The sequence below is a fragment of the Porites lutea genome, chromosome 4 (assembly GCF_958299795.1).
Source record: "Porites lutea chromosome 4, jaPorLute2.1, whole genome shotgun sequence".
NCBI classification, from domain to species: Eukaryota; Metazoa; Cnidaria; class Anthozoa; order Scleractinia; family Poritidae; genus Porites; species Porites lutea.
In genome coordinates this window covers 46,049,688-46,065,671 of record NC_133204.1, presented here as the reverse complement: position 1 = coordinate 46,065,671, position 15,984 = coordinate 46,049,688, and the positions used below count along the sequence as shown (strand labels likewise).

At 41.1% G+C, this 15,984-nt stretch overlaps 2 protein-coding genes across 2 annotated transcripts; both read right to left on the bottom strand.

The window, feature by feature from the left end:
• Positions 1–6,731: 6,731 nt before the first annotated feature.
• On the bottom strand, positions 6,732–8,523 carry LOC140934760 (uncharacterized). The gene is made up of 2 exons (XM_073384331.1): positions 7,869–8,523; positions 6,732–7,476 (listed from the first exon to the last, which is right to left on the bottom strand). The coding sequence occupies exons 1-2, from the start codon at positions 8,450–8,452 to the stop codon at positions 6,732–6,734; spliced, it is 1,329 nt and encodes a 442-aa protein (XP_073240432.1). The 5' UTR covers positions 8,453–8,523.
• A 3,461-nt stretch (positions 8,524–11,984) lies between these two features.
• On the bottom strand, positions 11,985–12,761 carry LOC140935905 (uncharacterized). Its single transcript, XM_073385482.1, has 3 exons — positions 12,638–12,761; positions 12,476–12,562; positions 11,985–12,405 (listed from the first exon to the last, which is right to left on the bottom strand). Exons 1-3 carry the CDS (start codon positions 12,743–12,745, stop codon positions 12,043–12,045), a joined length of 558 nt encoding a protein of 185 aa, XP_073241583.1. The 5' UTR covers positions 12,746–12,761; the 3' UTR covers positions 11,985–12,042.
• Positions 12,762–15,984: the final 3,223 nt, after the last annotated feature.

Here is a 15,984-nt window from a genome sequence, read left to right as displayed (position 1 = left end):
GTAGTAATGACAGCTTGGTAACAGCAAGCTAGAACTTCTACATCTGTATCAGATGACCTTATAGCAATGTGCTGATGTCCATTTTGAGAAGCATGATTTGCGTGGAGGAGCATCCTGGTATCAGCTTCCTCTTGATTGCTGCAAAGTTCCAAGACTGTGCATGCAGTAATTGTACCATCAGAGGCGGAGAGTTTGGTGCAATTGTCTCCATGAGTGATAAAGAGAGTGCGTTCTTTGATTTTCTCGGCGTAAACCGCATTTTGTGACCACTCACGTGCAAGAAAGTTTAAGAGACCGGTTTTGTTGCTCCCCTTTGCCATGAACTTTCTCCACTGACGAGGGCAGAACTGTTGACCATTGGTAATGTTAATGACTCTCTCACCATCTCTGCCTCGCTTGTTCCTCTCGATGTTTTTAATTGAGTTAGCTGGATATTGGTCTCCTACAAAGTCGATTCTTGCTGTCTCTCCAGCCTCTATCAGAATTCTGGTCATCACCATGTCTGCCAGCTCAGAAAATCTATCAGGTATCCTTACTAGAGTCTGCAGCATCGCCATGGTGTCTATGATGACAGCTGTTGTCAGATCAGGTAAAGTCGGCAGGCATTCTACTCCATTTTCGAGTAGCTGGGAAAGAATTGCCTTGTTTGTCTTGGCTAATGAACCATTGGATGAAGCCAATGACCATGGAAGGGACCAAGCTCGTGACTCAGCAAATATTTGAGGTCCATCTGACTAGAAGGCGGGCAAATAAGTTCCTGTCTACTCTGATTATGAAGTTCCTGTCTCCTACTGTTACAGAGGTCTTCTTCTGTGCGTCACTGAAACTTCCTAGCTTTAGTTTGGGGACTGTTTAAAAGAATCCTGTTGAATTTGTCACCAGTCTTTCTTCTACGAAGGCCGTCAAAGCTGTTGTGCCCTTCTCTTTTGCCAGGAGCAGGTCGGCCTTCATACTTTCACTGGCAACATACCCAGAGCTAAGACTAAGAAGTTCCTCAAATGGTTCAAACGGGTTGCGCCAGGTACTGATTACTTCGAAAACTTTCTTTACGTCGTCCTCATCTCTTTTCATGCGAGCTGGGCTTGCCTCTTTGTGCAGTCTGCGTTGGCTCTCTTGAACATTTGTTGTCATCTTCCGACACTTGTCTACGAAAGCAGCACGGGAGTGAGCAGTAATCATCCATCGCTGTACAGCACCTTTCCTCAGGCTAAACCCAACAATTCCTCCCTTTGTCTTAGTGCTTCTGGTCAGGGTCTGCTCAATTGTTTGATCTACCGGTATCTGTGAAAATCCATGTTATGTTGTTCGCTGGACTCTAAAATCACCATTTAACAGGAGGGTATGTGCCTCTGGGTGAGTTTCTGGTAGCAACATCATGTGGGCTAAGTACACTGGAAGGTAACGAGCATAATTAGTATGGTCGTAGGCGAAGAACCATGGTAGCATCTCCTTGATGCCTTCAAGATGCATGGCCCAGTTCCCTTCCCTGGTTGCTCTTACGAAATTTATCAGCACCTCCACCATCTCCAGGTAGCTATTCCAAAACACCTTTAGCGGACCATTGTCTTCTTTACAGTATTCCTTGTAAAGATTGAAAATTTCTAGGAAATCCGGAAGGGACAGCAGCCTGTTAAATTTCTCTGTGCTAAACTCTTTGCGGATGTGCTCTATGGCACTGACAAGGATCATGCGGTTGCCACGGTGACCACTACGGTGCAGTCATGACTTGAAACCCATCCACTGTAGTCGGTGCATTGCTTCAAACACAATCTAAAATAACAAAAGGTTTAAAAAAATTGTTTATTTTATTTACGTAGCATCGATTAAAAAAGTTGAAAGTGAAGTTTGATCCTGTAGGAATCATCAAGATATTATCCACTCAGCTCTAAAAAGACCTAATCAAGCTATGTGTACCTTATGTGTACGTACAGCTCGGTTGTACTGACGACCTTCAACAACCCCGGCCACAGATCCTGAGCCCTCGATACCACTTTCAACCAAAACATCTGCAAGGCCAGCATCTCCAAATCGCTTGCCAATAGCAGCAAGGAAGGCACAGATGGTGTGAAAGGAGCCAATCCGGACAACCAATCGCTGAAACTGGTCCTTGTTCTGCCATAGTACTTCAAGTGCTTTTGCGTAGATCGCTTGATCGAAAATAACAATTACATCATGTTACCCTAGCTGGTCAGCCATTTGTAAAGATCTTTGCAACACTGTATACAGTGTGGGAAGTTCTGTGGGACTGGCTTCAATAACTTGGCAATAGCCAACTGAACATTCACGTGGGACACTGTCCTCGCGTAGTTTGATGTTGAAGCCTGACCACGCTGGTATAACCTGCCTTTGATTGTCTTCCAATGAAAATAGCGCGTCTTTGATCGGCATTCTGCAGAGTATCCAGCCAAAGTCGATGACCCGTGCATAAGCTGCAATTTCCGGGAAGGCTTGTTTAATAGTGGTGAGATCAATTTTGAGCGTATCAGGTCCCTGTCGAGGTCCCGAATGATATGGAAGTACGTCAGTAGAGATGCAGGAAATAGAACGTTTTTTGGAGCGATTCTGGTTATTGGAAGTTTCAGGTGGTAGAGCACAGCTAAGAGGTTTGCGTTGAATAACAATGCCATTAGTGCAATGAGTCGTTCCCTTACCTGCAGAACAAATAACAGGAAATATTGATGTAAAAACGTGCCTTAATCAATACTAAAAGGGACTTAAATCAATACTACAAATCCTGGCTGTTGGTTGATATTTTAACCTACCTAACCAATTGGTCGAGAACGGAAACTATTTAAGTCTACTTTTAAGACTACTTTTCATAGTTTCTCTAGTTACAGATTGGAAACGTTTTTCTCATACGCTGAAACAAAGTGTATGAGCAGTTTACTTTCAATTGGGACTACAGTTTACCTGACAAGGTTTCCTCTCGTAGGTCGTTGTTATTCCAGCAGAAAACGCCTGGTACATTAGGGTAGCAGACACTTGGTACAAAGACCCCATTCTGTCGCTTTACAATCTGCATCTCTGCCAGAGCTGTCTCCACTTCCTCTATTTGGGAGTATGATAAACCATGTCCAAATCTGTTTAGAATGGTTATCAGTTCAACATTCCCCGTCAGGCTCTTTACAATCATCGGAAGGACGACATGTTTTGGTGTTTTTATTCGTCCACGAGTGGCAGAATGTATCAAATCCTGAGAAAGAGACAGGGCGAGGCGATGGACCTCCGGTGAGATGTCTGAAACTCTTTCAACAGAATATTCGGACTTTGTTGATAGAATCCATGCCATCATATTGTAGAGCAGATCAGGTACCATCTCAATCTCACACTCTAAATCTTCTGATGATGGTAGCCATGGCATTGTTGGTTTCATGTTGGCAACTAACTTTTGTATTGTTTTAGCCGTATGGTAAACTTGACGGCTTACCTCGTCTTGTGCATTTGTTAAATCCGGCTCACTGTCACTGTTTGCCATTTTCTCTTCATCGACAGACGAAGTACTCTTGAACACAGTTTCTACCACCTCTCCTATTTGGGGTGCGAACCATAGACTAATTCTGATTGGTTTTGGTTCGAAGGTCGATGAAAGGACAATCGTTCTCCAAAAAAACGCGTAAGCCGGTTCTTCAGCTTAGTGGACCTGTACGTCACTACACCTATTCCTTCTTCTGTAAGGAAGGAAGTGTATTTTTCAATAAGGGTTGACATCGGAATGGCTTTTGCCGCAGCGATGACTTCTTTTTCAACAAATTCTTTGACTTTACCAAATGCTCTGTCATAACCCTCAGTTCCGGCATCTTCTTCTTGACAATTCTGCTCTTCTAACTTAGCCAGTTGCTTTGGGTGGACATAATTTTTGTAGCACGATCGATGATACTTGATCTCCATAGCTATAGTGGCTCGTCCATCAATGTGCAATAGCATGCGACTGTCATTCCGAAACCGGGCTGCTTTTATCAAAGTGGCACTACCAAATAGGGTCCTTTCGAAATTATTGGACGCGCGCTCCTGAGAACTAGGTACTTGCATGTAAACGAGGCTTAGAGGACAGCTGGGAAAATAAAAAAAATAGAAATGCATTCACTGTCTTCACTGTAAGTTGAAATGCTCCAAGTTTTGCAAAAGTCATGGTGAATTTTTGTTTGGTAGCAAACTGCTCGAACAGTTCAAGGAATCGTCCGGATCTATCCTTTTTCTGTTTTCCTTCAGGGCATTTTAGAAGGCTATGGAAAAACTTCTGTAGACGTTGTGATCCCGAATTCCAAAATCAAAAAAACCCTCGGATTTGCAGCGCACACTTCGAGGCTTCATCCATCAAAAAGTCGCTTTGCGGAAGAAAAGAAGTTATTCCAGGTGAATTACCGAAATATTTTAATCCCTCGACCCACCAATGTCGTGTTTCTTCCCGTGAAAAGAGACTGGAGGACAGAAAGAGACGTGCTGTTGATGAAAAATGTCCTGAACCTCAAAAGAGAAGCCTTACCGAGGAAGACAATGACATTTGTTTCTTAAGCGACGATGCAGCCCTATTAGATCACAATTATTGCCACCTTCTTCCTAACGACAAAGGAACTCAAACGGACTTTCCTTACGAAGATCTAGAGGTTTTAACCAGTAAAATTGACGCTTTAAAACAAGAGAACGCCGAACTTAAATCAAAGTTATCAAACAAAAAACAATTGAAAAGAGAGCTCTTTGTGGATGATGTTTTGAAAGATGACGAGTCTGTCAAATTTTTTACGGGTATACCTAGCCTTGCTTGCTTTATGATGATATTTAATTTGCTCAAGCCGTTTGCAGAAAAACTTAAGTATTGGGACAAAAACAAAGAAAAAAAAGTAAGCTATCAAAAAGATTCAAGTAAAAAAAAGCCTGGAAAGCAAAGATTATTGACCATTATGGAGGAATTTATCTTAACTTTGGTGAGACTCAGACTTGGGCTTTTAAGCAGACATCTTACAGATATCTTTGGAGTATCAGAAGGATCAGTTAGCAAAGTTTTCACAACGTGGATTTGCTTTTTATCTACAGTTTTTCGTGACATTCTTCTTAAATGGCCTTGTAAGGAAGAAATTAAGAAAAAGTTGCCAAGTTCTTTTAACAAATTTCCAAGCACTCGAATAATAATAGATTGCACAGAGATATTTTTGCAAAAGCCAACATCCCCTAGTGCCCAGAGAGCTACATGGAGTAACTATAAACAGCACAATACCATGAAAGCACTGGTGGGAATCACTCCAACAGGTTACTTCTCCTTTGTTTCTAAACTATGGACTGGAAATGTCAGTGACAGATACATCACAGAAAGAAGTGGTCTACTGGACAAACTTGAAGAGGGGGATTCTGTTATGGCCGACAAGGGGTTCAACATCAGAGATCTGCTTACAAGAAAGAAAGTTGCACTTAATATCCCACCACTTTGCAAAGGTACCTTTCCAATAAAGGGAGCTAATGGGGTAGGGGTGGAAGAGGGTATGCTAAGATAAAAGAGAAGGTCTCCCTGGACAAAGTAAAAAAAAACAACAACAAAAAAAAAAAACAGATATAACAGCATCCATTACTTGTTGCTTGTAAAAAGGATCTTTCTAACTAAACAGAAGAAGTTTCTTAGGAATATTTTTTATATTATAGGGTTAAGTTGAACTGCTCAAAGATAAAGGTAGTCTTTACTAACTTCCAAACATGTCTACATAGCAGGGGTGGATCCAGAAAATTCAGAAAGAGCTGGTGTGAGGCAGTGGTTTGCCACTTCCACCCATCCAATAATTTAGTACAGGTTTTGTTTGGAAAAAAGGTTTCCAAAAAAGCAAGTACTTTACTATCAGTACCTTTTGAATTGGCATTTACTTCATTCAAAATCCTTTTTTCTCCTCTTACACAGGAAAGCAACTTTCAAAAAAGGCAGTAAAATCTACCCGTACCATTGCAAGTGTTCGGATCCACGTTGAACGTGCTATTGGACGTCTTAAGGACTTTAGAATTCTACAAGGGAACTTCCTTCTTCAAATGCTACCCACTGCAGACAATATTCTAAGTGTTTGTGCTGCTCTGTGTAATTTGCTACCACCACTGGCCAAATGACTGACGCATTTGTCCAGAGAGCAGAAAAGCAGACCTACTTAGTGTATGTAAATGGTAAATGAAACATGTATTAAACGTATCCAGAGACAGATCAATAAAATTATGTGGTATCTAATCCAGCACAGACAAAAAACACTATTAATTTTAAGCACCTTCACTTTTACAATCAGCATCTAACGGCAGTCACTCTATAATGACTTAAGTATGTCATGGTGGAATAGTTCCTGAACTATATACTCCACGAAGAAGTTTCTCAGCTTTTGGAGCATTTCATTCCACAAATCACTATCAAACTTAACGTTTACAATCAATATTCCTTTGAGGGTATATATAACTAGATCACAGCGATGAATCCCTGTTATCCCCATCAGTCCCTGGATTTGGTAGTTCCATTTGGTTTCTTTTTTAATTTCATACTTACCATCCACAAGCATGAGGTTCTCCTCAGCTGCAACATGTGGAGGGAGATTTCTTTTTGCATACATGCTTTTAACTTCAATTAACTTCTTTTGGCAGCAAGCACAAATCCTCATACCATCAGGACTGGCTCCTAAGAAGGGCCATAATGTGTTTACAATGAGTCCACTTTTTTCTATTGACAACTTTTCATGATTTTTGTTCTGTTTTTTTATGTAAAGACTAAGTGCTCGCTATTCTTTTTCATGCCCCCATGTCAACTGTCGTGGCATGGCATCTTCAGCAATTGGACAGTAATTCATGAGATGTTTAATAGTGTTTCTTCTGTCTGTGCTCTCTCTAAGGTGGCACACAGTGTAAAATGAGGAAGCTGTAATTCTTCCTGCCCTTTGATCAAACCAAAATTGAGACTGGGATTGATAGACAGTTTTCTTGTTGATCATTTCTGCTTGCTCTTCATTAAATGGAATAGACTCGAGGAATTCAACTGCAAGTTCTTTAGAAACTGTAGGCATCACTTTCTCAGTATTAACAGAAACAAACACTTTGGCGTAATCATTCATTGAATATACATGTACACTTTGAACACTTTCTTCTTTACAGACATTAACATCACTGCTGATGAAAGCTCTGACTTCTTCCTCTGTATGCCTGGGTCCTTTAGTTGAAGATAAAAAAGGCAGAGCTGAAGAGCTAGGACATGTTTCCAGCAACCCAGCTTTAAAATCTTGTTCCAGTTCAGTCACATTATAGGGAATACAAATTGGATTAAAATCTCTTGGGTGAATTGGGTCTTTCAATGTCACACCGTAACTACCACTCGTTTGAAGGTCCTGAATGGGCAAACTTCCCTCATTTCTCTTTCCTCTCTTTTTCCACATGCACTGTCCTGATGTACATGATTGGAGATCATTGAATCTCACATTTGCTTCTAGATCAAACAATGCTGCAGCTATGTGCCGGCAACCTCCATCTGCCCTGTTTAAAGGAGGACCAATATGACAAATATGTATCTCACATTGTTCACACTGATAGACTGTAAAGTAGCCAATAAGTTCAGTTACTAGGCTCACAGATTCTGACTTTGAACCACTGTTTTAATACTTAGTGCTGAAGTCATAAGTGATCCAGAAGGTTTGAGACTTAAAATAATGCATCCATTGATTTAGATCTTCAATTCAGGAGGCATCTACTTTTTACTCATGTTACAACTGCTACAAGGAAAATATAAACCTTCGAATCTGAATAAAACAAAACCTGTCACAGAGAAAAACAACCGAAAAGACCAAACGTTTTGATTCTCAAACGTATGTTTATGGAATATCAAGCACATAGACAGGCTTCAGAAATCAAAAGAAGAAAATACATACCCTCCTTTGCATAAGCAGTAGGCTGAATTGACACTTCCATCCTTCTTTAAAATGAAAAACCCTCTGTATGTTGCTGAACCATCATCAGTCTTGGATTTTTCAGTTGGCTTTACAGCAAACTTAAAATAACTGTAATTACTATTGGGTTGAGGTGGATGATACCAAAGTTCTTCCACATGTCCATCAAAAAATAATTTGTACCCCAATAAAGATTTGTAACTTTTTAGGCTTTCGCTGTTGTATACGGGATCTTTACCCACCAGGTAATTAAAAAGATCGGGGAATCTAAAGTCCGGTACGTCAGTAAAGTTTTTGGTCCATTGGGAAAAAACACGGTTTTCGTTATCCAACGGATTTGCGAGATCTCCCTCATCGGTTTTCAGTTGCTCTTTCATAGAAACTCTTGGATCGACTGGTGCTTCCTCTTCAGCAATTTTTGGGACTTTCATCTCCTCACTTTTCTCACAAAGTTCTACCAGTTCAACCTTACGTTTTCCTGAGCTTTGAATGCCCCTTTGTTTTAAGTATTCTTTTAACCAAGGAACCGGTTTACAGTGAAAACTGCCTGCAGCAGAGTCAGCCATCTTGTGTCCTCTAAGCCTCGCTTACATGCGACTACCTAGTTCTCAGGAGTGCGCGGTCAAAAATATCGAAAGGACCCTATTCACTAATGTTTAGTGTAAGTGGTTCTCTTGTTCTTGCTCCTTTGCCGTAGGCTTTCTTGACTTTGTCCTTCTGACAAATTGCACATTTATCAATGTCAAATGTTTGAAGTTGTGACCTACAGACCCTCTTACACGAAAGCTCAATGCCACTGGACTGCCCAAGAGACTCTTTATCTCGATCCTCTCTGGTATTGCAATGACTTTGTTCCTCCTTAGACACTTTGTTTATGTCTGTGTATTCTTGGTAGCATTGCCGGTGATATCCCCCTTTTGGTCCCTCATTCCAGTAGTTCTTCATTATCAACCAGATTTCATCCCTTCTCCGAGTCGAGCAGCTTTCAAACTTTTCCCAGCTTTTGCTAGTAAATGCTGTTAATTGACCTTGAACATTTTCTTTTACATGACAAAGGCACCTATTCCAGTTAGGTTTCTTTATCGAGCTGGACATTGAGCGCTTTCTAGTACAACTTACTGGCGTAATTTCTGCCATATCCTTGATTACACTAGCTTGTTTTCCGAAACTCTTCAAATGTCACTAGAGAATTAAAAGAAGCAAAAAACCTTATTTCCTTAACACAAGCAAAAACGTATTGAAAACATAACTTCTACGTTTGATTTGACCGCTTCCACGCCAAAACCTTCAGTATCGATGTTGTAATGAAAACAAAATCTGACAGACTACTTACAGTTATTCTAGTAATGTTCTGTAGGAATTTTAGCTTTTAAAAAATAAAATATATTATACAGAAACTTAGAGGCGTTACTTGAGTTTATCTTGCACAACCAAGAATCGAAATTAAGAGGAAAATCTGTATAAAACCACCATTCGCTAACCATTTTGTCTGCACACTATTTTCCAAGATGGCCGCTCATGGATAATAAGTTTGAATTGCATCATGGGATATACAAACTGGAATGGAACTTTCATGGAATAGCGGACACTGGATTATTATCAAAATGTGCCGGCTTTTCTTTCATTTAAAAATAATAGAAGAAAACACTTAACAGATTTTGGTCTGTCCACTAGTCTCAAATCTATTTTGAGTTTTTATTTTTTATTTTGCTATTAAAAGAATTACAACAATTGTGAAACAAATGAACTGGTTGACTTGCAGGGATATTATTGAGCCTTAAAGCCTGTGACATTCTTTATAGTTCATAAAAAGTAAATAGTTTACAAAAAGGATGACGCTAATAATGCTTTGGTGTTCAAAAAAAAGTGTCTGTGAAAAATCCTGTTCATAATGTACATATTAATGTAATATCCCTGTTTGAAATATTTGCCTAGCAACAGTTACCATGGTAACACCCTACTGAGATTTAGACAAAGACGAGTACAGCACTTTACTTAAAATAAACTTTTCGCCAGTTTCTCCATATGGGATCAGCAGTTTTTGAAGTATTTGTTGTTTTAAGCCTTAAAAAGTATTCGTGCCAAAATGTAAAACCGTCCCCCCACCCCCCTCAGAAACAAGTGATTTTCTCACTTAGGCACAGGTTACATAGAAAGTAACAGGTAGATTATTAAAATATATACAATAACCTTTAATTTGATACCAAATTCGCTATGTCTTACGAGGGGTGCCACGAAAATTGTTTTTGAGATGTCTTGGCTCATGGACTATTGCTTTCAATCGCGGGAAAGCTTTTGGTTTTCTGGGTGTCGATAAATGATAAACAGTGTGATTTTGTTGTTGCTGGGTCGATGTCGGTGTTTCACTCGTGGAACCTTCTCCCGAACGTTTACTCTTCGCTGTGTTATAGATAACCACTTTAACTTTTGGTTGTAGTTTAGCCTCTTGAAGGTATTTTCTCCGTTGCGTATGATCCAACTTGTGTACATTTGCGAGATGGTTAGCTGGTCTTACAAGGTACTTTGCACCGCATCCTTCAATTGGGCAATCTCTACAAACTCTTTTATAGACCATATTCACAGTTCGACAGCAAGGCAAAACTAACTAATTTCAACTGGATCACTATCATTTATAGAAACATGGTCCTGGGTTCAACCTCATTCTCGTAAACACGCACCATGTTAGTGTTTTGTAATTTAGCGAACTGCAGCCAATATTTTCTTTCTAACTCTGTTAACTCGTGTACTTGTCTAGGCACAGTTTCTTTAACGGGTGCACTTTTTTCTCCTTAGGTTCTGGGCTGTTGTCCTCTGGTCTGTGAAATTCACACTCGTGATCATTTTCACTCTGGTTCTCGCGTTCGCGATCTAAAGCTCGGTAAAACGAGGCACCTTGCTCACTTTCCACTTTATCATCCAGGAAAGCACGATCTTCTTCTGTCTCAGATTCTATGTCTTCTTCTTCCTCGTCATCTGTGTCCATGAGATCTTCTCCTTCATCATCGCTATCCTGGTACAGGTTGAGGTGAAGAGTACTTGGGTAGTGGCAAAGGGAGCGGTGAATCAAATGCGCAGCGATCTCAGGAGCGAAATCCTCTTCCTCTTTTTCTATGTCTTCTTCTCCCTCCTCTCCATCGGGTTTAGTGGGTTCGAGGGAATAGACAAAAATGTTCACTTCGTAGAGGTGTTCCAGATCAGTAAGTTCTTTCAGCTTCACACCAAAAAACTTCTTTTTCTCAGGAAAAAATTCTCTGTATCGCTCATAGTAATGCTTGGTATCCCGCTCCAGATTCTTTGGGTGACAACCGTTGTGGAGTGCCAAAGCGCGAAAGAAGCACAAATTGTCGCTGTAGATTTTACCGGTCCGGTAGTTGCGATCCATGGCATCAATACCGCGATTTTCCACGATGTAGTGAGGCAGACTTTGACCTCTCCCTATCGGATGGCCTTGTAGTTTGGTGACGACGAAAGTGATAGTGGTCACCTGTTGTACCACCCATTTGGAGTTGGGGCGATGTTGGCGTACCCATTCTAGGACATCGAGATTCTGCAATGCTTCACGGACATGTGGAAGATCGTCCGCGGTTGTGATTTGAAAGGGCGCCTCAAAGACTTGCTCGTTATTTCTGGAGGCATAGTAATATTGTAGTGCACCGGTCTCGTTGTTTCTCAGAATGAAACCAAAGGAGACATTAAGTTTAAACACGGTGGACTGGTCGGTAAAGATCTCGTCAAGGTGCTGTATAACCTCTTGAGGTTGCGGGGAAGACAGACGATAGTTATACCAGTCCAGGAGCCGGTTTTGGCGGTTGAATCGAGTGCGGATTTGATGCCAGTGGCGACGATACTCGAGAACAGAACTTTGTTGGACTTCAGGTAAGTCAGTCAAGGTTCTTGGATCTTCCTGCCAGCTGGAACTTGAAGTTGCTTTTTTCTCGATAGGATTGGGCTTCATTTTCTTTGGTTTTGGCTCTCAATGGGAAATAAAAATTCCAATGTCTAACTAAAATTCAGAAATGGGCTCCATTGTTTAACTTACTCAAAATAAGCACATGACTATGTTACGCTTCACTGCTTTTACCGTTAATTTGCATGGAATTAAGACCTTTAACAAAGAAATAGGTCCTAGCATCTTTTGTGTAAAGCAAGTAAACATTTACATACGACTAAAAAAAGATTTACCTGCTTCATCATCCCGTGTACTTTTTGTAGCTCTAGGCAAGGGTTGGCTGTGAGCTGTCTTCTGATGAGCTCGGAATGGCGCCAGATTATGAAATCGCTCTCCGCAGGTATTGCACTTGTACTCTCTAGCTGCAGCACGCTTTTCGTGGACTTGCTTCTCGTGGCGCAGTAGGTTTGATCTCCGATGGAATGTCTTGTCACACTTGGAACATTGGTGCTTCTTTTCCTTGAAATGGATCTGTTTATGCTGTTTTAAGTTATCTGGTCGTGTAAAGACTTTTTTACAAGTAGGACATTCATACTGAGGCATTTTAGCTAGAGACTTGTCTACATCATCCTATAAAATGAGAGTAAACCATATATTAACTACCTTGACGAGGGGGAGAAAATCAAGTACTTACACTTACCTCTGCCTGTCGTTTCCTGGCTGCTCCACTTTGTATTTGGTTTAAAGATGGCTCCATCATTTCTTCAATAAACGATGAATCTTCAGTCTACAAGAAATACATAGTTTGTTAGGGAAAGATTAACTTTAATAAGTGCGTTAATAAGTAAAAAATTCAACTTACCCCTTCTGGAAAGCATAAAGCCATCATTCGATCCAACATCTGATCGCTTGGAGTCTCATCGCGCCAGATACAATTTTCAAAGTCATTCAAAGTGGTATCAAAATCCATGATAACTACTCAAACTCACAACTTGCGAATGATGTGCTTGGAAGAAAGCAAGCTTTTATAAGCTCAAGAACAATAAACTATGACATCATCGATCTAAAATAAACCTATCAAACGGGTTTTACCAGCATTCTAAATATAGAACACGTTAATTAAATCCACCGCACTATGAATAAAGACAAAAGACTCTTGCGTCATCGACGCTAATTTATTCCACCGCATTTTATTCATGAGTTCAAGACAATAGGTTATTACGACATAGATACTAATTTATTCCCCTTCATTTTATTCATGAGTACAAGACAATAGAGTATTACGACATAGACGCTAATTTATTCCACCGCATTTTAACAATAGGTTATGTCATAAAACAAAAATAAACCAGTTATATCAACCAGGCTAAAAATAGAACCTGACAAACCGGTCAAACCAGTATACCTAATTAAATCCACCGCATTTTATTCATGAGATGAGGACAATAGCCTATGACGTCATCGGCGTTAATGTATTCCTGCTCACGCCAATGAGATTCCTGCTCAAAAAAGGGGATAATTCGGTGCACCCTATACTACTCCCGAGAGTTCCTGGCTTTCTAAATTTTGCCGTGGTCAGGACATTCCTGATGATATCAAAGACGTCCTGGTTGAGCACCAAATAACATCAAAACAAGTCCTTGCCTCAATCACCGAACAGAACTTGGCCGACATGGGCTTCGATGTCGGCCAAAAAATCATGCTTCGGCGAGTGCTTTCCCTACTCCAACAGGACGGTAAGGGACCTCAAGCGGACACTGCCAATGCCGCTCTCAGTGCTTCTGCAAAGGATCTTCTTCTAAAGCTGGAAACGGAATTTCAAGTCCCCCAGTCGACGCAGGAAAATAAGGTATCAGAGACAGCCACTTCAGCTACTACTTCTGCTGCATCTGGTTCTCCAACTTCTGCCGCTTCTGGTTTTCAAGCTGCCTTATCTTCTCCGGCTTCTCCCAGCACCAATTCTTCACCGGAAGGTAAGCCTTTGTTTCCTTTAGACTTTGTTTTTTGGCCCTGACGGTAAACAGCTCAAACCGTTCCAACTGTCTTATTCGTAATTTATTCTCGCGAATATTAAGATTCTTGAGTCTCTTTTTACTAAGAGTCCTCGCGAAGCCGCTGATTACCTCACCTACTTGAAGTTTTTGGCTATAAAAGGCACTCGTTTTCAAACCAAGGCCATCCTTGCATTTTGATCAAGATTACCGTGCCAGGAAAACGCGGGATAATTTTGGATGGGGCACCAATTTAGATGACTTCAGTGCGCAGTATTTTGATGCCGCCGTGGCACAGCGCCCTCCCCGGAACGAAAGTCCCGGGGATAGCCGCGGGTCAGGAAATGAAGAATTCTGTTTTCGCTGGAACTTTAACCCAACTGGTTGCCCAAATCCACAGTCGTGTCGTTACAAGCACGTTTGTATTCACTGTTCCTCTACTCAGCATAAGGGCAAGAGTTGTTTGGGTTCCGCGAACGCTGAGAAAAGCAAAGAATGAACCAATTCTTTAGAACAGTCCCCGCTCGAGGAAAATGTTCTGTCAGCACCCTTCGCGCATCCTACTTCAACAAATTTTTCTATACCCCCCGCTTGAGGATTGCCCTTTACGTTTCCACGCTTGGGACAAGGAACTTCCTGACGATCCCGATAGAATTTTTATCCTCGATGGTTTGCGTTTTGGTTTTAAGCTTATTCCAGAGTCCGACCCTTCTTGTATCGTCGCCTACGAATCCGACAATTACTCTACTGCTACTGCTGGAAATGGATAGTTTATTCACAAAAGAACTCGCCTTAGGGCGCATCTCTGTGGTTCAAACTAAACCGCGTTGCGTTCACCCGATCGGCCGTGTACCGAAAAAGGACTCAGGAAAATCCCGCCCAATTACTGACAGTAGTCGTCCGCATGGTATTTCTTTGAACGATCACATTTAGCGTGACTTAGAGTCCTTTCGCATGAATTCAATTGACAGCGCGGTGTCATTTTCTACACCTTATTGTTTTTACTGGATAGTTGATATCGAATCTGCTTGGCGCTGAATCCCGGTTTTCCCCCCTCACCGAGAATTACAAGGTTTTCGCTGGAGTTTGGCACATACGACTCTTCCCAGGATAATTATTACGCGGACAACAGACTTTGTTTCGGTCTCTCGTGCGCACCGTTCATTTTCAACCGTATCGCTAACGCTATTGTTCGCATGATGGTTCGCCGTGGTTTTCGTGCTGTGGTTAATTATCTGGATTTTCTTATCATCGGAAGTACAAAGGAAGAATGTCAGCGGGGGCTTGTCACCCTTATCAATTTGCTGCATTATCTCGGATTTAACGTGAGTCGGCGCAAAGTCGTTTCTCCCACCTAGCGTATCACCTTCTTAGGCATTGAGCTAGATTCCTCAACTATGTCTCTCCGACTTCCCGAGGATAAGTTAAACCGGCTGATCGGTCTCGTTAACACTTCCTCACACAAGGCTTCTGCCTCCAAACGTCAATTGCAGTCCCTCGCGGGATCTTTAAACTTTGCGTGCCAAGTTGTCCATGGTGGTCGCACATTCCTCCGTCGCGTGATTGACTGCTTAAACAAACTAAATCACTCTTCTCATCGGTTTCGTGTCACCTCTGTTTGTATTTGGTCACATTGAAAATCTTTGAATGAATTAAAATTCTTAGAAGACATTTACATCAAATTCAGGGAAACTGAGCTGGTAGAAATTTCGTAACTGAATCGCGTGTGAATTCACGGCTCATTACGCATGCAAGAATGTAGAGATGAATCTGAAACCTACCACTGCCAACGGACTCAACTTTCGAATAATAAATTCATTAATGGAATTTTGGGGGGTACGCTTGACCTGGCTTGACTATAAAGTGATCATGACTTATGATCATTGAATATGCGGGCATTCATTGTAAACCACTGAATCCATGTAAAAAGTACCAATTTTTTATCACCTGGGAAAAAGTTCGGAGTTATTCGTGTACATGCATAAGAAACAAATACCTATGAAAGAGTGAATTTGTATGAAGTGTCCACAAACAAGTCATGTTGAAGGTGATCAGTTTCTCCATTGGTGTCCATTCTAAACATGTGTTGGCTTGTTGAGACAGTGCTAGAGCCATAGAGTCTGAGAGGAGTCAAATGAACACTTTCCCTGTATTACATGCAGTTATCGTGAATGTAAAGCTAAGTGCAGGATGGATTGATCTTAAATGGGAAACCCTA